General features: G+C 44.2%; 1 protein-coding gene across 7 annotated transcripts in view; it reads left to right on the forward strand.

The window, feature by feature from the left end:
• SEMA5A (semaphorin 5A) overlaps window positions 1-26712 on the forward strand; it is a 481312-nt gene that overhangs the window by 227315 nt on the left and 227285 nt on the right. For all 7 annotated transcript variants that reach the window (XM_043601165.1, XM_043601208.1, XM_043601185.1 and 4 more), the window contains one exon: window positions 3537-3582. In XM_043601165.1, the coding sequence (XP_043457100.1) occupies window positions 3537-3582 (46 nt within the window). The remainder of the gene's footprint in view (window positions 1-3536; window positions 3583-26712) is intronic.

Below are 26712 nucleotides of genomic sequence, written 5' to 3' on the forward strand. Positions count from 1 at the left end.
GTGCCAGGCAGAAAAAGGATCCTCGGCAGAGTTAAGTTTTTGCTTGAGGAGATGTGGCCCGAGAACGTGGCATGTTTCTTATCATAAGTCTGTGTCTTCCTGTCTTGGTCTGTTGGGGCCGCTAGAACAGAACTCTACAGACTTGGGTGGCTTATAAACAGCAGAGATTTCTATCTCCTGGTTCTAGAGGATGGAAGTCCAAGGTCAGGGAGCATGGCTGGGTTCTGGGTTACAGATTGGCCACTGTCTCCCTGTGTCCTCACATGGTCGAAGAGGTGAGGCATTTCTGGAGCTTCTTGTACGAGGGCGGCCATCCTCATGGCCTAATCACCTCCCCAAAGCTTTGCCTCCTAACACCATCCCCTTTGGGGGTTAGGGTTTCAACATAAGAATATGGGGGAGATGCAAACATTCATGCTATAACCCTTCCCTCGTGGACAGCACCTGAAAAGGGCACTGAGGGGTTTCTGAGAATATTCTCTGTATGTCCTCCGACCCAAAATGGAGGACTTTGAACTTTCTCTCCAGTTGTCCTGCCCGGAGCTCTACGGAGCATGGTGGACACCACCATCTTCTTTCCTCAGTGGTGTGAAGGCACTTCCAGCTCGTTGTGTATGAGAAGTGCCTTTCTAGAAAGTTCCCAGATTTAGGTGTGTGTGTGGGGGGGGGGGTGAGAGAGAGAGAGAAAGATAGAGATGGGGGTGGGTGTATGAGAAGCTTGAGAGAGAGGTGGCCTTTCAACCTCATCAGACCCCTTAGGTAATTAATTGACTAAAAATATGAACAGTTTCTTTTACTGGAAATATTTACAGAAAAAGTCTTTCTTAAAAGAGCTAGTGAGTGGAAGAATGTGGTGACTGGGTCCCAGAACCACGACGCTATAAATCTGAAGACCCAATAGTGCTGTACTGTCCCTGCAGACAATGCCCCCACGCACCTGAACGCACAGTCAGGCCGGCTTCCGCCGGAAACCGGAAATGGCTGGAGAGCGGCCCTCGTTCCTTTCCTGTGCGATGGGGAGTCCGCTGAGAATTGCAACGGGTCTGGAAATTTCAGTATTTTCCATAAACTGTCTGCGTGTGGCCACGATTGGTCGACTGCTTGCAATGGATCGGGAGCCATCCTCAGTGCTTTCCTTGGAGGTAACCCTCGCCACAGCCGCAGGGCGTAGGTAGGAGTGTGGGCCCCGTTTTACAGATGAGAGCACCCAGGCATGGGGTGCTTAAGCTTCCCTCACAAGGTTGTGTCCTGGCACAGCTTTTGCTTTTGCACAAGTATCCTTCTGGCTCCCGTGGTCACTGCGCGGTGATGGCCGGCAGCATCCTGCAGGCAGGAAGCCAATCAGGAGGCGGGGGTGAGGGTAGGGAGCCATCGTGCCCATGAAGGCGATGAGTGGCCAGTAATTGCCGGTGGTGCCACTTGTAAGCCTCTCATCTGGAAAACTGATCTGTGCGTGTGTCTAGATTGCTAACTTCCCTGGGAGGAGGCACGCCGGCCTCTGTGTCACATCGGTGAAGGCTGGCAAATCTTCAAATGCTAGCAGCCTCCACTGGTGTTTCCTCGGCAGCTCCACTACCCTCTTCCGTGCGCGCCGGGCTCCCGTTCCTCCCCCTGCAGGGAGATGTTTCTGGTGGAAACCTGGCCTCCGCATGCTGCCCGACTAAATAAAAATAGACCTGCTGTCGCACTGCCTTGTCAAAGTCATCCTTGATCTGGGTCTGCGCGGAGGGCTCTGATCCATCTGCCATAAAAGAGAGGGCAAGTGTTCCCCAAATGGCCTTGTGGTGGAGGTGGCCTGGGCCACGCAGTGTTTTCTGGGAGCTTCTCTGGCGTTATTTCATAGGTTAAATTGGACATTGGAAAGGGTGTGGTGAAGAGGCCACTTAAGTGGTTTGGAGGAGGCAACTTTCACGCCGTGCAAGATGGCGGTGGCTCCGCGGTGGGGGGCAGACTCTAAGACCGCAGAGTGACCAAGGGGCGATGCCGGGGACGCCGGAGACAGCTCTACCAGTGAGCTCGTCCTTCTGCTTGTTCCAGACGGTGTGCACGCACAGGCTACTGGCCCTCAGCCTCTCTATTGGCTTTGTCTTCCCATGTCTGGCCGCTCAGTAGGGATGCTTCTTGGTCCTCTCAAGGTCATGCCCATTGTCCTGACTTGGCCGTTACTTACCACTTCCACTAGGACAGCATGTGTCCATTTCAGACATCTACCCATCTCTCCAAATAGTGAAAATAATCTACTTGAGTTTCTTGCTGGTGTTGAGAAACTTGTTAATCTCTTATTTCCATGGAAATAACCTTGCTCAGGCCAGCCCGTTATGTAAAATGATAGCTTCTTTTTAAAATTATATATATATGTGTGTGTGTGTGTGTGTGTGTATACATATATATATATATATATATATATATATATATATAATATAAAGAGAGAGTGAGAGCAGGGGAGAGGGGAAGAGGGAGAGAGAGGGAGATCTTAAGCAGGCGCCATGCTCAGCATCGAGCCAGACATGGGGCTCCATCCCAGGACCCTGGGATCATGACTTGAGCTGAAATCAAGTCAGAGGCTCAACGGACCGAGCCACTCAGGCTCCCCAAAACAATAGCTTCTTAGAGACCCGTCCCGCACTCGTGCCTTCGTAGGGTCTGTCTGTTGGGTGCCAGGTCTCTTGCCATTACTGTTTATACCTGGGCTAACTTTCTCTTCCATAGTCCCTGGAGCGTGGCTCTCCCTGCAGCAGCTCCTCATTAAGGGGGCATTCATGATTTGAGTCCGAGGCCAAAGCAACTCGCAGGAGGAGGCCAATTTGTTTCTAAACCTACAGCAGTAGAGTCCAAAGCCTAATGTGGCTGATGTTTGTGTTCTGCCCCCCCGCTGTGCTGATCGCCACTGCATATTTCATTGTTCTTCCCCTTCATTGTCAAGACAGATCCTTTCCTTTTCTCTGATTTCTTGCCTCACACTTGGGCAGCCAGAGGAGACTCTTTCACACCCTTGATTGTGGACCGACGAGTTGATGCTTCTAAACTTGTACACACCAAATGCATCCAGAAAGACAGAACACTGTAATACTCAGACTGTGGTTGAATTCCAAAGCAGGATGTGTTGTAACTATAAATCATGGTGAATGTAGGTGATCCGTAAGAATGAAGACTCATAGAATGGGTTTGTATTCTCTTACTTAAACTCAATTTCAGAATCGACTGCCTGTGTCCTTTGGTCCATTCCACATGGATCAAGAGAGTCCATTAATAACTGAGATTCACTGTAGTCACACACACACACACACACACACACACACACACACACACACGCACCTTATTCCTTAACTCTCTTGCCAATCTCAAATGTGCCAATCTCAAACCTGCTGACATACTGAATGCCTCTCTGAATTCTGAGGTGTGAGGACAACTGTGCTACACGCATTCTTGGAAAGCCCCAAATCATTGCTTTGTTTTGCCTTGTTCTCATAATTTTGATGACCTGTAATATTTTGAATCTATTAAAATTAAAACTCCTCTCCTTTTGTGTTTTGTAGAAACTACCTCTTCAGGTTACAGCTTGAGGATTTGTCTCTGATCCAGGTAGGTGCGATTTATCTTTCTCAAGCTTTCATTTTCCATCCCAATGAGCTTACTGTTTGAGAGAATGAAGACAGATGTGTGTAAAGGTATTAATCATGCCAGAGCAGAGATTCGCTTCCTCAGCGAGTCAGGCTGCCAGACTCTATCTGATATGAGTCGTCACCTGCCTTAATTCCTGATTGGCCCTATTTTCCTACTGTGCATCCTCCCTTCCTATCATGGGCATCGTCCTGATTTAGTCTTCACCACATGATAGATAATTCAGAGGACATCCCCTCAATGTCTGGGAGAGCCCTTACCCACTCCGCCCCCACCCGCAGTTAGAATGGCCATTGATTATTTATTTTGCTGCATTCAGCCATCATAGTTTTGGAAAAGTCAGTTCCCTTAGGAAAACATCTTTGTTTCCTCTTTACCTTTTATAATTAAATAAATATGAGTATAGGGGTAAAAAACCACGTATAGAAAAGAGTAAGTGGCGATAGATACAAATGCACTTTACGTACTTCTGTTTTTACAGTTTGAAGAAGGACACAGATCCTTCTGCCTGAGTAGAGTATTTATTTTAGAGGCAGATGTGAATCACGAAGGCCCACTGTTGCCCTCCAGGCTTTTAGAAGGGTCTGGTAACCATGGTCTCCTTGGACAAGGGGAGAGTTAGGACATGACTATCTCTCTCACCGACTATCTGGAACTCCCCATGGAACGTGCTAGAACTACTCCTAGGCCATGTGTAGCTTGGGAAAAGGTCTTCAATTGTAATGTTACCCTCCTGTACTAGAGCCCTAAGAAGTAGTTGGAGAGGAGTTTGTGTTAATTTCTTCTGCATGTAATGCTGGGATTTGTGAACATCCAGGAAACTTTGGAGCTAGGGTGTTTTTTTTTAAGTAGGCTCCACGCCCAGTGTGGGGCTCAAACTCACAACCCCAACATCGGAAGTTGCATGCTCTACTGACCTAGCCAGCCAGGCACCCCAGCTAGGGTTTAATATTCGACCTATCTTTCATTCACCAGGGCTTCAAAATAAGCCAATCCCACAAGCAAAGCTAATTTTGGTAAAAACGCAAGGGCTTTGAAGACGATAGACCTGGGTTTGTGATATAGCTCCCTTCCTCCCAGCAGCTGTGGGTTTCCTCATCTGTGAAACGGCCACAAGGCACGATCTCCCCACACTGTCACTGCTAAAATTAAATAGAGTAAAATGTGCAGAAGGAAGAAGCCATAGCAATTTGTCAACAAATGTTAATTGTGTTTGTTTTTAAAAGTGATGATGCTAAATAATGACTCAGTATTGTAATCATTTCATCACACCAGACAATGAGTGATCTTGCCACTGTAGTTTAGCATATACGTCTTTTGTTTTGTTTTGGTTTTCTTTAGTGTATAAGTCCTTGTATGAGTTGATTTGTTGGGAAAATCGTGAATATATTAAGAAGAAATCAGAATGATCAGCAGTGTAACTAAAATACCATTTTCAAACTCTGATTTTGAAGAATCTTTTATAAAAATATAGATCTTTCAATAGGTGGGAACTATATATTATGCTCATTTTGACTCTCATGGTGTAATAGACGGTCTGCTGCATTGTGTATGTGTGTGTGGGAAAAAGTGGTGTGTGTAGATGTGTGTGCACATATCTGTTTACATGTACGTGCTCTCTCATTTCCTTGTTTCCTAGTTTTGTTGGCTGGAAGGTTCTGGAAGGAGTGTCATCGTAGTAGCAATGAGCACATTTAATATACAGTTCTTGGTTTCTAAATTTAACCACACACTAAAATGAACTAAAGTTTCTTGGAGAAGTAGCCGGTTCCAGGGTCTGGGCGGCAAAAGTCTCAGAGAAGCCTAGAACGTCTTGTTGTTTCCAGAATTCAGGACATATTCAGAGAATGATGAGGGCAGGTCCAAAGGACCTAGGTGCCAACTGAACGTTGGGCTCACTGAAGAAATCTGGGACAATGGATTGTTAAATAATGATGGTATCAGATTATAACACGGTGAATAAGAATCAACGAGAATATAGCAACATCAGAAAAGAAATGAATGAATAAGCAGATGAGGCAGAAGGAGGGGCCATTCTTCCTTACTGTCAAATACCAACTGCCAGATATTGAAGGCATGATTTAATTAAGACATCATTTGGTTACCATCACACTAAAAATTGATTCAGGCAAAAATGATCAACGGCTGCTAAAATTTATGGCTAAGACTTTGATGATGGCCAAGATATTTATAAAGTCTCCAAGTAGTTACCTATGTGATATTTATTAATTATAAGAGGAAAATTATGACTTGATGTTGAAGAAACCCAGCCATTCTCACCATAACCAAGTAATGGGACAAAGAACTTAGTCAACGTGTCCTGATTCAGTGCATGGAGAAGGACACAGCAAGGTATGCTCGTTATTCCAACCAGTTTTATCAGGAGGAACCAGAACACAAACCAAAACTGAGGGGCATTCTATAAAAACTGGCCTCTACTCTTCAAAAATCACCAGGTCATGAAGGGCACGTAAAGAATGAAGGGCTAGTCCATCATCAAGGAGAAAAAATGGCATGGCAGTCAAACGAAACACTCAATCCAACTTCTATCTTGGAAGAGAAGAAAATGTTTTTTCTTGCTTCTATAAAGGGCACCATTGGGACAACTGGCAACATTTTAACGTCTTCAGAATAGACAGCAGAAATGTATTGATGATAATTTTCTGATTTTGATAACTGTAGTGTGATTATGTCGGAGAATGACCTCGTTCTCTGGACAAACCAGAGATAAGGAGGAGTAAAGGGTATCATTTTTCTAACTTCTGAAATCATTTAAAAATTACAATACACGCATGCAGAAAGAGTGATAAAGCAAATGTGGTAAAATAATTAATGGGCAAACCCAGGAATTTCAGTGAAGGGTTTATCAGAGCCCAGTGTGTTTTTCTTGCAAATTTAGCTATTTCGGAATAAACAGGTGCATTTGCCATTGACGCTGTGTGTGACGTTGCTGTGGGGGCGAGGGAACCAAGTTGCTTTTCCCATCATGGTTTCCTGTCATCGCGACGGCCTTCTGGTGGAACTCAAGTTGAGGTTGTTGGTTGAAAACCCATCAGCATGACCCCTTGGTGAGAGAGCGCACAGTTTACTGACATGGGACCCGGCAAGAAGTCAGTGGCTTTCTGAATGGTGGCTTTGATGACACAGCCCTGGTGCCAGCTGTCAGACATCACTCTGCCGTTGGTGCAAAACAGTCCAAGATGCACAATTTGCGGTGGTTGTGCTGCTCAGTAGCCTCCTGTGTACTCCGTATGGAGAGTGATGAAGCTGGCAGACTGTTCTTTCTTACATGTCTTCAGTAAAGTTGTCTTCTTGATTTCTATGACTAATTTCTTGTCATTTAAATGACTATTTCCCAGGGTGACCAAAAAGAGAGGTGTACAGCTAAAGAAAGGGCTATATTGGTGGTATAATCAGCACCGTCCAGTAGAAACATAATGTGAGCCTCACGGGTAGTTTGTTGAAACTGGTGGTCAGTCATTTTGAAACAAGTACAAAGAAATGGGAATCATTTTTAATAATACGTTTGTCTTGACTCCTATCAAAAATATTATTTCAATACGTACTCATTTCAAGAAATCAGTGAGATATTACATTTTTAAGATTAAATCTGTAAAATCTCATGCGTATTTTACATAGAGAGCACCAGTTCAAGACAGCACCAGGGCACGTGCTACCCTGTTGGATGTTTTAGTTGTAGAGAATGCGTACAGAGGCATTTATGACTCGGAAGCCTTCAGTTATGTCGTAGAAATATTAGTTTCTACTAGGATCAGCTGGATTGATTTGAACATTTCAGGCTAATAATTGCCTCCTTCCGTCTCTCACTAACGATAACAAGTGATTGTTTCAACATGGAAGGTGGGGAAGCTGAGGCGAGGGGGAGAACAGTTTGCCATAGAGTGGAGATCATCAGTATTGAGAATCATCGAGAGCCCTTATTTCACACCGGACAAGGCTTCATTTGATCTTGCCCCTCTCTGCATGACGGCAGGGTCCACCTCTGGTGGTTGCCTGCGTTGATCCTGTCTCTCTCCATCGCCGTGGGGTGCCTCCACCTTGTCTGTCAGTGTCACGCTGCTTATAGCTTTCTAACCTGTCACCTGGAGGTTCTTTCCTAGCATTGAGCAAACATTTAGTTTTGCCGTCCTCTCTGGTAAACACTTTCGCCCCATGCTCTTCTTAATCTAGAAAAAGACTGCCGATCCTGAGTCCCCCGGTAGACACACTGTCTTTGTGACTCATCCTGAGCCACTTTGGGCAGGTGACCCTCTGATTCATTTCGTAGCCTCACAGCCTCGGTTTCTGACGAGCACCCATTGATTCACATGCAAATTCACTCTGTGTGTCATGAGGAAAGTTCTATTTCTGTCTCCTTGGTGTTGGGTCATCAGATTAGATTACCCGCAGGTGGTAGACGCGAGACAAATGTCTGTTTTAATGCCTTGGTCTCGAGTAATATGTTCACTCTTTAACTTTTTTAAACTCTGCATTAGGGGGTGGAGGTAAGCTTCGTATTTTCGTCCCTCAGTTCAAGAGAAGGAAAGGAACACAACCCAGAAACTAGAGCCATGAGAGACGCTTGCTGAAAGAAGCATCCAGAAACACACGTGTGTGCCCTCTCACCCCAAAGCATACTTCTAGGACAATACAGGTGACTGCCGACTCCAGTCCACTCCTTTCTGACCCGCCAGCCACCTGTCTGCTCAGTAATGCTCTGTACTCTTCCTCTGCCCCGAATTCGTCTCCTTGCCTCAATCGTGTTTTAGGATCAGCAGCAAGACAGAAGATGCTGGATGATATTCCTTTTTCTCCTTCTGTTGGCTGGTTGTTATAGAATTCTAGAGACCGTCTCCCACGAATGATCCCTGAATTCAACGTCCTGCTGTACACAGAGGAGCCAGCCCAGCCCCCGGCCATAATAGGGGCACAGTGAACACCTCTCCGTGCACCCTCCCAGTCCCCGCTTCCTCAGATCAAGGTGGTCCCCAGACTGGTGATCCCCATTTACGGTGTTTGGTGAGAGGAGGAGTGGGGGGCAGGTCTTGTTTCCCCCTGAGCAGCGAAGGGAGGACCAGACACAGGCTGCTGGCATTACACACAGGAGTCAGCACACCGTCCATCCGGACGTGGCCATGCCTTGTGACTCGGCTCGTAAAACTGTGCCAAGATCCGCTGGTGAGGAAAATGGAGTTCGGTAGGGTGGCCTCAGAATGGGAAAACTCACAGCAAGGTCAGATTGCCTGATAAGCCAGATGCTGAAAGCAGTCTGGAGGCTGGACAGAACCCGGATTCAAAGCAGTCTTTCCCTTTGCCTCTCTAGTTAGGGCGAGACACCACTGGTGGGGTTTCTAAAGCAGTAAAGGTTTGATCCAGGATTGGGTCGGACACATTTTCTCTGTTACCCTGGACGAACATTATCTGCTTGAGGGAAATGCCTTGGCATCACCACAGAAATATGCACATATAGGTGTACCACGAGGTAAAATGCCTGTACTCAGAATATTTGTTACCGTTTTCAAACAGGCATACCTTCTGTATTAAAGTGCAAGACCGAGAGTTGCTTTTAATTTAAGGAAAGAAAACCTGGTTTTCATCAATGTCGAGAGAACCAGACATTGATGTGATATCATTTAGAAAGCATCTTTCCACTCAGAGGCTGCGATCAGTTTCCCTGTGGCCACTGAGTGCTACAATTTAGCCATGACATCTTGAAAGCCAGTCAGGCTTGGTGATCGAAGACGTGGCTGCTCACCGTTGTGAGCGTTTCGCACGTCTTGTCACGATAGCCAGATTCAACTCTTCAGATCACCTTCCTTCTTGCTTTGATCACAGCAGTTATTTTTTAAGAACAAAGAAGGTTTTTGAGAAATTCAGAAACGCAGCTGGCCTCAAGACTAATTGACAACATTTGCCCCTCTGGGGTGATGCTTGGGATGGCCCGAGGTGGACACTCCTTGAACAGCATCCCAAGAGGACAAAGGACTGCAGCTCATTTAGGCTCCCCATCTTTCTAATATTCTTTGAGGGAATTGCTCCAAATCCATTTTCATATTGTTTTGTTACCGAGGGAAAGGAATTCACAGCCCGTTTCTCACTCACAACTGCTGGAATAAGCAGAAAAATCGAAATCTGTGCTCCAATTTTCCACCTGCCTCTCCGTGAGTTGTTAGTTAAAAACCATTAAGTGTGTGACTACCTGGTCAATATTGGTAGAGATTTCTGTTGGAAGTTAGCATAGATGTTAACTTTGTTTCCTGGATCTTTAAGTTTGGGGAACTGACTTTCAACCTGACATTATATAAACCAGTGTTTCTCAACTAGGGGCTGCTGAACCTGCTGAGAACCTCTGGCTTTCACCTCTGATGGGAACGGTGAGACCCATCTGTGGGGTGGAAGCCAGGAATTCTGCTCAGCATCCCGTAATGCGTAGGGTGGGTTGTCCCCACTCCACAAAGACCACGGTGGCTCTGAGTTCTAATGGCGCCAAGGTTGAAACCCTGTGTTGGGTAACTGCTGTCTCACTCCCATATACTTTGAAGAAGCTCCTTTTCTAGTCTGTGATGTTAAGATCACTTGATTGAATCTGTAAGATCTCTGATGTGCTGAAGGAAGTTTTCTCTTTAGAGTTCTTCATATGTTTAACCAAACACATGTATGAAAACTTGGTGGCCATTTCTAAAAGAAGCTGCTGGAATTCTGGAGTTTAAATTGTTTCCTTTTGTCAATACGCGATTAAATTTAAAAATAAATTCGGTCAACTGGGGCTCCTGGGTGGCTCAGTTGGTTAAGCATCTGACTTCAGCTCAGGTCATCATCTCACACTTTGTGGGTTCAAGCCCCACGTCGGGCTCTGTGCTGACAGCTAGGAGCCTGGAGCCTGTTTCGGATTCTGTGTGAGAATGACGTATTACTTAATAATTTAGAATAACTATTCAAAGGAGATATTCATATTGACTGATTTTTTTCAATCAAATTTTATATTTATATTGGACAGTTAGAAACCAGTCCCTACTGCAGTCGTCAGAAATCAGGTTTCTAAACTTTAGTTTTCCTTTCTTTATCAAACATGTTCCTAAAATCATCCTACTGTGGAAGTGGAAGGACTCATAGAGATCAGCGTTACTAAAACCTTTCAGGGGTGTGCAAACCAGCCCTGTGGCTCATAGTTAAAGTTTCCTTGGAACATGGCCACACCCGTTCACGTGCATACTGCCAACCTGGGATTCTACTTCACAGAGTTTATTGGAACATGCACACCCCAGTGTCTCTGAGATGCGGTCTATTTCTGCCGCATAGCAGGGTTGACCGGTTGTCACAGAGACTGCCCTGCCTGAAAAGCCTAAAATATTTATTAAGTGACCCTTTTAGAAAGGGTTTGTTCTGTCACCTCGTACATAGGAAGTTTTCGATGTGTTATTTCCTGAATGAATGAGTGAACGCAATACGAGGCAGTGAAAAGTTTTGTTTCTGTTTTGTGTTTTGAGTTTTTCAGGCAGTATCTGGTGGATGTGTTCTAATTGGAGTCCACGTGCAATGTCTCATGGTCCCAGCAGACCTTGACCTAAGTCGGTCTGCTAGTCTAGGTCTTCCTGGTCGGAAACCGAAGAATTTGGTCACCTTTGTCCTTAAATTCTGAACTCCTGCAGCCACCCTCTTGGTGAACGCTCCCTGTCGAGTACCGTTTTATCTACCCATTTACTTTCCCTTTCTCATAACTTCCCGGAGGATTTATAGTCGTTTATGCATATTTCATAAGGATGATTTAGGTGTTCTAGTTTCAGAGTATCGGTGAAGGTGAGCTGACTGCTGTCGACAAGCAGCCCCGTGTCCTTAGGGGCTGGACACACACACGGAGCCTCATCACTTGTGCTACAGTGCACCGTAGGGGCGGCGGGAGCCCTGAGCCCAGGATTTCTGCCTTATGTGCCCCCATCTCCGACCCACATTTCCAGGGGCGGCATGGGACGGAGAATGGAAAATCCCGCAAAGGAGATCCTATGGGCCATGCCCAGAAGTGGCACACCTCCCCTCTGCCCAGATGCCAGTGGCCATCACTCAGTCACCTGGCCTCAGTCAACTGCAAGGGGGCAGAACGCGTGGTCCGCATGCCCAGGAAGAGGCAGAGAACTGGGGCGTTCAGACCTTGGTAGGTGTTGGCATTTTCACCCAGAGGGTGCTGGGAAACACGGGCCTAGCCGCTAGGGGTGCCCCTACTGTTCCCTGTTCTCCGTCCACCACCACCCCCAACCCACGTCATTCTCATTTTCTCTCACACACACACAGATTTGTTCACGCTTCTAACGTCTCTGTAGAAAACAAAGCAAGGGTACTTTGAATAAACCACATAACTTCCTCAGACCTCAGTTTCTCCATGGTGCCTTGTGGAGAGGAGAGCTGGAAGAGGAGTGGACCAGACTGTCCCTGCAGGCCCGTTCAGCATTAAAATCCTCACGTGCACCATCCTTTGACTTATTTCTCTTCTGTCATTGTGGCAAAAGCGGGCCCTCACTCTAACTCTGTGCTCAGCCCTCCACATGCATTGTCTCAACGGGAGCCTCTCAACGTCACTAAGGTTGAAGTTACATGATTTTTTCTTTTCCTTTTTTCTTTTTTTCTTGAGAAAGAGCAAGAGAGTGGGAGAGGGTCAGAGAGAAAGGGAGAGAGAGAGTCTTAAGCAGGCTCCACACCCGGCACGGAGCCGGAAGCAGGGCCGGTCTCACGACTGTGAGCTCGTGACCTGAGCTGAAATCAAGAGTCAGACGCTTCACCAACTGAGCCACCCGGGCACCCCGAAGTTATATACTGTTTTTAATATTTTATGGAGGAGGCGTTGGTGTTTGGAGAGTTTCTGCGATTTAACCAACACCGCCCAGCTGGTACGTAGCCGAGCTGAGATTTGGATCTGGGTCTGTTGGGCTCCAGAGGACAGTCTCTTAATCCCCAGCCGACAGGCTGCCTCACTGTGCTCATTGCTACTGCTTAGTATACTGCATATAGACAGCCGGCAGACAGGGAGTGTAACTGTTAATTTATCATTATAACTTATATCTGGACGTTAGACTGGGTTTCCTGGAAGTCGGAGACGGGGATTCATAGGCTTGTGCTGTATGGAGGGCGTGGTCTCGGCAGGTGAGGAGTGAGGAAGAGAGCTGAGAACAGAATTAGGCAGGAATTTGCTCTCAGCTGGAGTCTAGTGTCAACTTGATCCCAAGGGAATTCTGGAGCCTAGATAAGATCTCAGTTGGTCCCCTTTGAGGCCAGGGGGATGATTTATACTCAGTTCCCCCTTGTCCTTCCATCATTAGCTACTGATTTTTGCATCTAGGGGAAGTTGGTCACATAGTCGTCTTTTTTTCAAAAAAAATCTTTGTAAATGTTTATGTATTTTTGAGAGGGAGAGGGAGTGCGCGCGAGCACATGAGCAGGCAGAGAGGGAGGGAGCAGAGGATCTGAAGCAGGCTCTGAGCTGTCAGCGGAGAGCCCGATGTAGGGCTCGAACTCATGAACCGTGAGATCACGGCCTGAGCTGACGTCGGAATCTCAACAGACTGAGCCACCCAGCCGCCCCGGTCAGCCACCCAGGCTCCCCGGTCACATGAGTCTTCTAACGAGGTTGCGCTCATCAGCCAAGAGCGGTTTGCAGAGAGGGGGGCATCCGCGAGCCAGTACCAGCCAAAGCTGACGGCAGCCAGTGACAGGTGCAATGTCGTGCAAGGAGAGCCGGGTGAGGCCCTGAGAGCGCCCACTGCGGCGTGTGTGCCACTCAGCGTGTTTGCGTGTTTTACTTGGGCTTGTCTTGATGCTCTAGACCTGGCCTGCCAAGACCTGCCCCTGCCACCGAAGTGAAATGTTTGTATGTCTGCTTGATTGTTGAATGCATTCTGTTGTATCGTGCATGGCTTTGTCCTTAACGACTGTCCCTATGCGTTTCTGAATTTCTGCTCCACTTGCAGCCTCAAAAGCGAAATTGAAGATGCATGAATATTTTTCTTAGGAGTATGTATCCTTCAGTTTCTCGAAATGAAGTCAGGAAGTTTCTGTGAGCCAACAGCAAATACTGCCTGACAATCGTAGGCTGCTAGATAAACGGAGGGGTCCTTTTCATTTATCTAAAATGCATTTCTACCTCTATTTCAGAAGTGGCCCCAGCACCTGACAGGACTGCTGAATGATGGTCATGCTTAGATTCTCTGCCCTGCTTTCATTTTCCTTATTTGTGTGCCTCTCCCCAGATGCTGACACAAATAGATAAGCCACCATCCCAGAAGAACCCTTTGTTTCAGAGATAAGTAAAGGATTTCTTGTTTGTGTAAGAAATTATGTATTCTGGAAGCAGAATCTCCCAGTGACCTAGGGGCTTACTGAGAATGAATGGCAAGGGAGAAATCTAAATGAAAAACGCATGAGTTACATTGGCCTACCATTCTCTACAGTGACTGGACTGAAAATCCTGATTTGGTCATTCTTTTTTTTTTTTTTTTTAATTTACAGGTTTTTTATTAAATTTATTTATTTGTTTTTGAGAGAGAGAGGGAGCGAGTGAGCGAGTGAGCAGGGAGGGACAGAGAGAGAGAGGGGGGAGAGAGAATCCCAAGCAGGCTCCACAGTTAGGACAGAGCCTGACGTGGAGATCAACTCACGAACTGTAAGATCATGACCTGAGCTGAAATCAAGAGTTGGACGCTTAACCGACTGAAACCACCCAGGTACCCCCTGATTTGGTGATTATTTAGCATATGAACTATTTGGCATCCTGAACTTATTCGGTGACTGTGATTCAGTTCAGTAGGTAGAACTGTGATGGACACTGCCCCTGTTTCATATATGTGTATCAAACTCTCTGTTTGTCGTTCTTGAATAGCTAACATTTTATTTTATTTTATTTTATTTTATTTTATTTTATTTTATTTTTATTTGAGAGAAGGTGGGGAGAGGCAGAGGGAGATTGAGAGAGAGAGAGACAGAGAGAGAGAGACAGAGTCCCAAGCAGGTTCTATGCTCAGTGCAGAGCCTGATGTGGGACTTGATCCCACTACCCTGGGATCATGACCCGAGCTGAAAATAAGAATCTGATTCTCAACCAACTGAGCTACCCAGGTGCCCCATAATGGCTAACCTTTTAGAGTTTATATGTAACCTTTTTATTAGGTCACGATGTTTCACCAGTTTGCATCAGTTTTTACTGGCCTAGGGGCTTGCCTCTTTCAACTGACAGGATATGATCTCTGTTATCGTTTGAAATGGGCTGATCGTACAGTTTAATTCTTTTTTTTTTTCAATACATGAAATTTATTGTCAAATTGGTTTCCATACAACACCCAGTGCTCATCCCAAAAGGTGCCCTCCTCAATACCCATCACCCACCCTCCCCTCCCTGCCACCCCCCATCCACCCTGAGTTTGTTCTCAGTTTTTAAGAGTATCTTATGCTTTGGCTCTCTCCCACTCTAATGTACTGTTTAATTCTTGACTTTCAACCCTGTTTCTCAATTTTGGAGGATACTCAGTTATCGTTTACGTGTTTTCTGGAAGGCACCGAGGTAATTTGCCCACTCAGATATTCACTATTAGATGCATTCTACTTAATAACATACATACATAATTACATACATACTTACTTACATACATACTTAATAACATACATACATAATAACATACATAATTAAGTATGGGTGTGTATGAAGTGAAGTCCAAATACGTACATTTTTTTCTGGAAATTTTTAATCATCATTTGGATAAAGGAGCATTGAAATCAAAAGTAGTCTGAAAAGTACAGCCATCAGTTTCTGGTTCAGGAAGGTGGAGACACAGTGATACTGATACTCCACCCATTAAAACAGCATTTAAATGACAATAAAGATATGTAAAAGTTAAAAGTCTATGAATACTAGGAATGGAATCATATCTATATCTCTATCATCTATATCTATATCTATGTCTATATCTATATATAGATATCTATATATACCAAACTATTTGAAGACATTTTTTAAAGGAGACAAAGCACCCTTTATTTGGAAATTTGGAAATATCTAAGAACAGAGGATACCACAATCCAAAACATGGTGGTAAAAGCCAGATGAAACCACCAAAACTAATGACTTCAGATGAAATGGTAATTGTCCAAGGAATACAATATGACGTTAAAGAGATTCCAAATATTATATTCAGTGGGATTCAGGAAATATTACAGCTATTCAGTAAATATGATCACCTCAGCTCTCTCCTGACACATTATTTTGAGAACAGAGACAATATTTAAATGTTACAAGTTCACAAGAGCAAGAAAAGTGGGAAAGGAGGTAAATCTAGTGTGGGTTCAGCTAAAGGTTGAACCTCCAGTAGATTGCTGGTCAGAAGGAGAGAAACCAGCAGACGTTCATTCGCACACAGAAGCATAGCTACAAATTAAAGATGTGATGGGCCTCAAACACATGGCCAATCCTCCCCTGAAGATGTTTGCCGAAATGTGGTAGTCCTATGGCTGAAGATCTAAGCTACAACAGAGTAGAAGGAATCTCCCACTTGTTTAAAGGACCAAGGAACTAAATACCCGATAGGTTACTGCCTGAAAACTTGGAGAGTCCACGCTCTAGAAGCAAAGATGAATCAGAAGTTTTTTGAATCTCTCCAGATTGCACCTCAGCCCTGACTCGGCTGAGTCCCTACCTTCACCCCCCTTTCCCTCCAGATCTGCTTTACAGAGGAAAAAAGCAACGAAGGAATATTTCTTGGTGGAAGTAGCATCATTTAGAGTCTCTGCAATTGGCTTGCAGCAAAATATTCCAGAAATGTGAAAAGGCAAAAACCCTGTGACAGATAAATTAGGTAAACTCAGGCAATAGAATGAAACCCACAGATGATCCAGTTAGCATAGTAAACTGGAATTTAGTTGCTGGAAAATATCTAGCCTGAGGTGTGGAGAGGAATTAGCAGGAAAAATGTTAAGAGTAAGAGACACATGTTGCGTTCAAAATTCGATCTCACCTATAATCTGAGTCTCAAAAGGAAAAGAGAGAAAACAAAGTAGTAACTATATTCTTAGCAATTATTGCTGACACTTTACAGAAATGATTGAAGACATCATTCACCAGATTTGGACATTCAGCGAGCACCAAGAATGATAAATAATACAAAGCCACATCTAGACACATAATGGTTGAAAGCCTGAAAACCAATGACAAAGAGAAACACCTTAAAAATGAACCATAGTGGGGAGAAAAGGACATATAATGCTCAGTGGAGTAGAAGTAAGATTTACAGCTGATTTTTCAATGGAAACTGCACATAGTAGGAGGCAGTGGAGGGAGGGGTTAGATTTCCAGATCTTCCCTCACTTTGTACCTCAGCACGACAGCTCCTGTGTCACCCTGAAAGAAGACAGAGGCTTGAGTTTGGAACATGACAAACCTAGAAATGTATCGGACTGGGGTACCTAGAAATAGCTTAGATCTTCAATTAAAAAAAAAAAAAGGACACGAAATGTAAGGCTCTGTAGTGTGGTCCCAGCTCCTTTCCCCTGTGGGTGGTGTTCATGCTCAGGAAAAATAGGCACCGCTAACTCCTGGCCTACAAAGCAATTCATGTACCCAGCTCTTTTTGTTTTGTTTTGTTTTACATTTCTCATGATGGAAAATAGGCGATAAAACCAATTGGATGAGAAACTTGGAGGAAATAGAGACAGGAAGTTACCATTAATGTTTGCTGAAATCAGGGAAGATTCTGCAGCCGTTAAACAAAGACAATAAAATATTCAGTCTATTAAAATGGCCTTTCACAGATTGTCTTTACTACATGATTAAAAAATGATGTCAACAGTTAGCAAGAAAATAAATTTGATGAAATCTCCCAGAAAGGTGAGCAGGGCCTGAGAAGGAACCCATCTGAACAGTGTCTCATTTATATGCCAGGCCTGCACTAGAGGCTCCCACAGGACATAGAGAGGGAGAAAAATCTGATGAGGGCAAAGAGAGGCAATTGTGGAAAGGTTGTGCCGTAGGCTGTAGGAGCAGGTTGGAGTAGGTAGAAGAGTGTCAGAAGGTGTCTTTCCAGGAAAATAACCATCATGGAATAAATACCTGAGGTGTTAGTATGTGTTTGGAGAAAATGTAAACTTACAGTTGGGCATTGGGAACAAATCAGTAGTAAGTACGTAGAAAAGAAACCGGGGCCCTGCTATAGACAATGTTTGTGCCCTCCCCCCCCCCACCTCCAAATTCAGATCTAAGAACTTAACCTCCAAAGGGATTGGTTTGAACGTGAGGTCTTTGGGAGATGAACAGGTCGCGAGGAGAGAGCCCTCATGAGTGAGATTAGTGCCCTTAAAAAAGAGACCCCAGAGACCTCTCTTCTACCCCGTGAGCTTATAGAGAAAAGCACTATCTGTGAGCCAGGGAGCAGATCCCCACCAGACACCGAATCTGCCAGCACCTTGATCTTGGACTTGCTAGCCTCCAGAACTGTGAGGAATAAGTTTCTGGGCTTTATAAACTACCCAGTTTATGGCATTTTGTTATAGCAGCCTGAACAAACTTAAGACAAGACTGTTATTAACTCCAAGAAAAACAAAATTGTTTTGAGAAACATTTCTTACTTTATGGCACATCTGTGAATAGTATCGACATAGTCATAAATATGTAAATGCTGAATATCCAAGCAGAATTACGATAAAACAACATTGAGAAAACAGGGACAAGAGAAGGTATGTGTATTGATGCGAGGAGGATAGGTTGAAGAAGGAGCCAGTAAATGATATTTTTCAGCTGAAAAAAAATCAAGAAACAGCAGTAAAATAATTTTATTTAGAGATTTGGAGACAAATGTCAAAATAGACTGTGGAAGAGTTGAATGTTCCTACTTTGAACAGCATATGGACACAACATAGAGGGCTTACTTGAGTCTTTTGTTTTAACTTCTGTGGATATCTTTATAAATTAAGTGCATGTTCAACTTAAGTTAAAAAATAGTATAAATATGATATTGTATTCATAAAGTGTGAGAAGACTTCCATGGGAAGGAAAGAACAGTTCAAGAAAGAATTCATAGAAATAAAAATATGATGTCTCACATATACAACTCATCACAAATTATGCAAAATGCAATTAGAGGGTTCCATAAAAATGACTTTAAGAACAAAGTAGATATTTTTATTCAAATCACAAGGTTAACAACTGAGAAGTGGTTAATTACATGAAGATTATTTTTATCAAAAGGAAAAGTAGAAATGCAATTAGAAATTCTATGGGGAAACCAAGATAAATAATAAGTATACAAGTAAATGGTGCTCCAAATATAAAAGAAACCGGATGATTTTGAATATAAAAAAGCAAAAGCAACAAATATGGGTGGAACATAAGAGCCCCAGTCTTTATTTGTGTGTAATTTCTTAGGATTTATTTATAGTTCACAATATAATCAATTTTCAATGGTGTTTGTTTTATTTTTCCCTAACAAGTTATTTGTCTCATGAATGGGATATTTTGCTGGGTAAATGTTCATCTTCTCCCTTCTGTGTTTCTTTGAGTATCATGATAAAAATAAGCTTATAGTTCAAAATTTGTTCCTCATCAAAATATTTTATATAGGACTTGTTAAACTTTGTAATTTTCAAGATTTTTTGGGGGGTGGGGAGAGGTAAGTTCTTATTTAAATTCCGGTTAACTAACATGCAGTGTAATATTAGTTTCAGGAGTACAATATATTGATTTCACAATTCCATACAGCACCCAGGGCTCATCACAACACATGCACTGATTTATCCCCATTACCTGCTTTACTCATCTGCCCCCACCCCCCACCTCCCCTGTGGGACCTGAAACCATCAAAATTCTAGCAGAGAACACAGGCAATAACCTGTTTGACATCAGCTGTAGCAACTTCCTTCTAGATAGGTCTCCTGAGGCAAGGGAAACAAAAGCAAAAATAAACTATTGGGACTTCATCAAAATAAAAAGCTTCTGCACAACAAAGGAAACAATCAACAAAAGTGAAAGGCAACCTATGGAAGGGGAGAAGATATTTGCAAATAACATACGGGGTAAAGGGTTAGTATCCAAACTATACAAAGAACTGATACAACTCAACACCCCCCAAATGAATAATCCAGTTAAGTCATGGGCAGAAGACATGAATAGATACTTTTCCAAAGAAGACATCCAGATGGCCAACAGACACATGAAAATGATTGTTTGTTTCTTCTGATTCTTCTTAAATTGCTAATCTGAGTTTTCCTACATGGACATGGGTACGTGCTCTTTAAAGAAACATGGTTGGAAATTAAGCAGCTACATTGATGACCTCATCATCTACATGTTTAAAACTTTTTTTTAATGGTACCTTTAGGAATGTTTTTTGGAGCTTATAAGTTCAGTAAAGAAATAGGAAGTTCAGACATTCCTTCAGCTTGATCTCAACTTGTTTTTCTTCTTAGCATATAAATTAAATTTATTATTTGAAATATGTAAATTAGCAGTGGTGATATCCTTGTAGTGGGTGGTTTGGATTTTTCTTTTTGTGCTTTATCAGAATTTTCCAGATTGTTTGCTGTATATATGCTTATACGCTTCTTCTTTTTTTTTTTTTGTAACAGCATAAACTAATCAATTAAATAGACTCATGAAAAAAACAAACAACAAAAGCCAAAAAAATTTAAACCTGGTTTCAAAACTTCTTTCCATATTATAATTAGTGTATGTTAGGGATTCCCATTCCGTTCTCTTTGCTTAAGCTTTGAGTCAAGGAGGAGAAAGAAACACTGAAAGAATGGGTATATATCTTCTTTTTCATACATAAAGTTCCCTGCTATGCTAGCAGGTGCACTTAAGATTTCTGAGCTTTAGAGCAGCTGTCTCAGTATCTAAAGCGCACTGACTTTGTCTAGATTGGCTAATATTCATATCATGGGAATGTCCATGCCTCTTTGATGCCTAGGATCATGCCTTGGTGATCACTGCACTTCTACTCTGAGAAACAGCCATGAATGAGCCAGGTTCATGAGCATGAATGAACATGAGCCTGAAATGAAACATGCCATTTTCATCACTGTCCGCCGCATGGCCTCACTGTGAAGATAAAGCAGGTACGAGGTTCAGTTTGGCTTTCGTGTTGGTTCAAACACACGATGGCTTTCTTGTATCTACAGAATCGGCAACAGGGTTAATAGAGCCAAGGACGTGCTTTAACCTGCAAGGGGCTTCTGTCACTGCTCACTTCTCTCTTTTCCTTCTGGGATTCTTAGGGCCCTACCCTCTACGATTCTTGCAGTATTGCTGGCGACACGGTGTGGTAGTTTAAAAATTGGCTCCCCCAAAGATGTCCGTCCTAATCCCTGGAACCTGTGAATGCTGCCTTATATGGCAAAACTGTGGTTAAGAATCTTGGGATGGGGAAGTTATCTCGGATTATGTGAGCAAGTCCTAAATGTATTCTCAAGTGTTATTTTGGGAGGGAGGTAGAGTGATATTTTATACATGCCTGCGGAGGAGAAACCCATGTGCACATGGAGCAGAGAGAGACTTAAGAGGCTGGCCTTGAAGGTGGGAGTGATGTGTCCACAAGCTAAGGCATGCTGCAGCCACCAGAAGCTGGAAGAGATATGGAAGGTTCTTTCCTAGAGCCTCTGCAGGGAGCGTGGCTCTGCTGATACCTTGATTTTGGTCCAGTAATACCAGAAGTTTCTAACTTCTGGCCTCTAAGACTGTGAGAGATTAAAGTTCTATTGATTTAAGCTACCAGGTTGATGGTAAGTCATTAGAGCAGCCACAGGAGATTAATACACAATGGCCTCCATTTCCCTGATCTCACCAGTGGGCTGCTGACCCCAGAAGCCTAGTAAGAGTGTCCCATCTCCGTGGCCCAGGGTTCTGAAAGCAACCCACGTGCAGCTCATTGGTGGCCTTTAGGGGACTTTGAAATATGCCCTGAGAGAAATGGGGATGATCTCTTTTCTTTGCAATCATGAGCTTGAAGGATGATGTTAACCATAGGCTACTTATGTCCTTCTTGTCAGTGTGTGGTACCAGCCCAAGAAAAAGGCCCAACAGAGCCCATCATAACTAGGAATGGACACTGTTGAATTCTTGTGGCATGCTCTGAACCTCTGGGCTAGCCTGTGCTTCAATCTGGTTTTCTCATCTTGTGCTTTCCGGTTATAAACTATTTGAAAACTTTAGCTTAAACTGATTGGAGTTGAGTTCTTATCATTTGTTGCAAAGACAGTCCTAAGGGCTTGGTTACAATAAATTTGCTTCTGTCTGCTGCTCACATTAAACCTTCTCAAGCCAGATTTGAAGGCCAGTGTATATTGATTTTGAGATTCCTGATACTTATGAATTTGCTGCTTAAAATTTGTCTACCCTTTGGGTGAAGAGGCTGTCCTGAGTGTTGGGTCTGATGCATACCCCAAGTGGGATTTTCTTCTGTTTAAAAAATGAATGTTATCATTGGTTGAGGGAGTCATTTAGGTCATGAGACACACGTTTGGCTTGTAAATACAGATCTCACAAAATATATTTGGAAGTCACATTTAAACTAGGTATCTTTGTCCATTAGAAAGGATACAAGTCAAGTCTGACATACTGTCTTTTTAGTCGTGTGTTAGTTTTCCTAGTGTCTGCTATGCCAATTATTACAAATTTGGTGGCTTAAAAAATAAAAAAAAATATCCTCTTATAGTTCAGGAGGCCAGTGGTCTGAAATCGAAGTATCAGCAGGACCACACTCTTGTCAGAGTTTCTAGGGGAGAATATGTCTTTATCTCTTCCAGCTTCTGGTAGCTTCAGGAGTTCTTGTCTTTTTGTTCTGATCTCTGCTGCAAACTTGTATAGCCTTCTCTCTGTCAGAGTGTCTCAAATATCCCTTGCCTGTTTCTTATAAGGATACTTGTCATTGGGTTGAGGACCCACTGGGTAATCTATGATGATCTTGACTTGAGATCCTTAATTAGATTTGAAAAGATCCTTTCTCCAAGTAAGGTCACGTTCACAGGTTCTGGGTGGATGTATCTTTTGGAAGGCCACCATTCAACTCAGTGCAGGTGGTATGTGGGGACTCTTGAGAAGAAAATCTTCTCAAGTGGATGCATCATTGTTTTATTTTATTTTATTTAATATGAAATTTATTGTCAAGTTGGTTTCCATACAACACCCAGTGCTCATCCCAACAGGTGCCCTCCTCCATGCCCATCACCCACTTTCCCCTCCCTCCCACCCCCCATCAACCCTCAGTTTATTCTCAGTTTTTAAGAGTCTCTTATGGTTTGGCTCCCTCCCTCTCTAACTTTTTTTTTTCCTTCCCTTCCCCCATGGTCTTCTGTTAAGTTTCTCAGGATCCACATAAGAGTGAAAACATATGGTATCTGTCTTTCTCTGGATGACTTATTTCACTTAGCATAACACTCCCCAGTTCCATCCACATTGCTACAAAAGGCCATATTTCATTCTTTCTCATTGCCACGTAGTATTCCATTGTGTATATAAACCACAGTTTCTTTATCCATTCATCAGTTGATGGACATTTAGGCTCTTTCCATAATTTGGCTATTGTTGAAAGTGCTGCTATAAACATTGGGGTACAGGTGCCCCTACACATCAGCACTCCCGTATCCTTGGGTATATTCCTGGCAGTGCTATTGCTGGGTCATAGGGTAGATCTATTTTTAATTTTTTGAGGAACCTCCACACTGTCTTCCAGAGCGGCTGCACCAGTTTGCATTCCCACCAACAGTGCAAGAGGGTTCCCGTTTCTCCACATCGTTGCCAGCATCTATAGTCTCCTGATTTGTTCATTTTGGCCACTCTGACTGGCATAAGGTGATATCTGAGTGTGGTTTTGATTTGTATTTCCCTCATGAGGAGTGATGTTGAGCCTCTTTTCATGTGACTAGTGGCCATCTGGACGTCTTCTTTAGAGAAGTGTCTATTCATGTCTTCTGCCCATTTCTCCACTGGATTATTTGTTTTTTGGGTGTGGAGTTTGGTGAGTTCTTTGTGGATTTCGGAGACTAGCCCTTTGTCCGATATGTCATTTGCAAATATCTTTGCCCATCCCATTGGTTGCCTTTTAGTTTTGTTGATTGTTTCCTTTGCATCATTGTTTCAAAGAGGTTCTACCTATTTGCGGTGCCATGAGGGTTTTCTTTGTGTTATGACTGCATGATTTAAAAAAAAAAAAAAAAGAAAAGACTATTTCTCTTTTTCTGTACCTGAGGGTTTCTTAACCATAATACTATTGACATTTAGGTCAGATAATTTTGGGGGGGGCGGGGGTGGGGGGGCTGTCCTGTGCATTCTAAAGTGTGGGACCGAGGCAGCAGCCCCGACTTCTGTTCGCTGGGTGCTGGTAGTACCTTGCTCCCAGGTCGTGACACCACAGACGTCTACAGACATTGCCAAACGCCCCCTGGGGGGTTGCAGAATCACCCGTAGTTGAGAAGCGTGGCTCTACGCCCACCTCACACAATGACGGTGATGAATGTTTTCTGACAAAAAGGCAAAGAGGTAAGAGAACAGATCAGAGAAAACAGAGACAAGTATCAACTCTGCCTTTCACAAATCTGAAACGTGAGGAATGGTTTCCTCTGACAAAACAAATGGGCTGTGGCGCGTGGAAGGAGCTGTAATCTGCCCATGTGCCCCTTTCGTGAGTGCACGCGACCTTAGGTGGGCGAGGAGGTTAATGACGTCAGAGAGCTTAATTTGTCCTCACGCCGCCTCGGTGCTCTCCTGGAACACACCTCCCTGGGGGGCCACGCAAGGCGGTCGCAGCCTGACTCGCCCTGCTGTGCCAGCAGGTGCCACCCGTGTCCCCAAACCCCCGGGGGCAGGTGAGCACAGGCGCCTTTGGAAGTAGGGGGAAGTGAGAGGGTGCGACTGAAGTTTTCTTTCTGTTCCCATTTCGGATGTCGTCAGTGGTGACTCAGGGCGATGACAGCGTGGGGAACTTCCAGTTCTCCTGGGAGCCAGGCCCCTGACGAAGGGCTTCAGAAGCTCCCCGTCGTATTTCAGCTGCACGAGGACGCCCGTGGTCCTGCCCCGTAAGGGAAAAAGAGAATAGGAAGTGTTGCTCTTGTCCATTCATAATCGTCCCTGCCAAGTTTTTCTTGTGAATATTCTCTCTCTTTTTATGGTTTCAGCTAGGAAGGCGGAGAAAGATGTTGCATATTTATGGCCTGCTTCCCCAAACCTGTTCGAGTGACAGTTGTTTACAAATGAGGAGGTTCTGCCTAAGGGTGTGCCTGTAGGGGCGGTTACAGGTGGCGGCATCTGAGCCTAACCCTGCCAAGGTGACGAGGGTCACCGGTGACACTCTTCTGCCCTGCCCGCTCACTGCCCTCCCCCGCTTCTCTACCAGCCCACACCCAGTCGGGAGGTTGATGCAAACACGAGGCCAGCTCTGAGAAAGCCCCTGGGACGTGCTGGCCATTAACTCATCGTTCCCCAACGTGCTTGAGCTCCTCCCGTCGGACCCCTGTGTCCTCACTTGCTGTCTCTTCTGCTCTCATTCTTCTGCTGTCTGTCTAATCTCCCCCAAATCAGATGCTGGCACTTTTATTTTAATAGTCCCCCTCCCTGCCAGGCCGTTTCTTCCGCACTCCCCTGCCACTCTTCTCATTGGCTTTCTTCCATCCCAACAGGATTAGACCAGATGGACAGATGATCTCCAAGGGCCCTTTCAGCTCTAAGAGTCTAAGGTTTGCACGTCCAACTGCTATGGAGTCCCCCGTCTTCTGAACAGTTAAGCTCGTTCTTGGTGTTTAATTAATATTGAGGGCGCAGCAAATCTCGCTCACTGTGTGCCTTTAGTGGCCAGTTGACTGTGGGCTTGGCTTGTCAAGCCCGTCCAAATGGCTAACTGGTTGATCCCACACTCCTAATAGCTCCATAAGAGAAGCATTTACTTAGGCTAATGGCCTTCATTCCACAGTGGGCAGCAGTGAGGGCTGGGAGAGCTCATTACTAAAATATTATGATAATAGTTTGGAAACGGTGGGGCCATTTTAAGTGTTTGAGTATTACCTCCCTTCTTTACGAAAGGTGTCCCTCTCTGGTCTTGAGACTTCAAATTGTCAGCTACTATCCTAGTCTTGAAAAATAACCTTAATCACAGATATTTTCCTTTAGACCCCTTGTTCAAAATTCTATTCCCAACAGGCAACAGATCTCACATTTAATATTCTTTATAAAATGGAATCAGGGCGGCACTCGAAAATTAAACTATGTAAACATTTTCATTATTTATACATTCATGTTTGTTTAGGAAAGACTGTTGAACAACTCTTCAGAAAAAGATGAGGCTGTGACATTTTTATTCTAACCAGGCTGCTGTGACAGAGGAGCAAAAACGGAGTGGTTTTAAGCAGCAGAAACTTATTATCTCCCAGGCCTGGAGGCCAGGAATCAGAAATTCAGGTGGGCAGAGCCCTGTGCTCACTGAAGTCACTGGGGGAGGGTCCTTCCCGCCCTTCCAGCCTCCGGTGTTGGCCAGTGGTCCTTGGTGTCCCCTAACTCAGCGATAGGTCACTCCGGCCACCTGGCTGTCTTTTCTCTGCTGTCTTCACACCAGCCGCCCTCCGTGCTCATCTGTCTCAGTTTCCAATTTTTTCTTTTTTGTAAGGACACCTGTCCTATTGGATTAGGACCCAGCGTAAGGACTTCATCTTATTTCATCTCTTTAAACACCTTATTTCCAAGTATGATCATATTTTGATGTACTGGGGGTTAGGATTTCAACATATCTTTTTGGGGGGATACTATTCGGCTTTTAACACCATCAATATCTTTTTTTTTTTTTTAGAGAGAAAGAGTGTATGTGAGCATGGCGTGGGGAGAGAGAGAGAGAGAGAGAGAGAGAGAGAGAGAGAGAGAATCCCAAGCAGGCTCCACACTCAGCACAGTGCCCAATGTGGGGCTCCATCCCACAACCCTGGGATCATGACCTGAGCAGAAACCAAGGGTCGGACGCTCAACCGAGTGAACCACCCAGGCACCTGCCATCAATACAATTTTTAATGATAGGTGACATCTTGGTCACCTAAGTTCATAGCTATAGATTCTTCACTTCTATATGTGTGTGTGTATGCTTCCCCGCAAGG

The sequence above is a fragment of the Prionailurus bengalensis genome, chromosome A1 (assembly GCF_016509475.1).
Source record: "Prionailurus bengalensis isolate Pbe53 chromosome A1, Fcat_Pben_1.1_paternal_pri, whole genome shotgun sequence".
Taxonomy (NCBI): domain Eukaryota; kingdom Metazoa; phylum Chordata; class Mammalia; order Carnivora; family Felidae; genus Prionailurus; species Prionailurus bengalensis.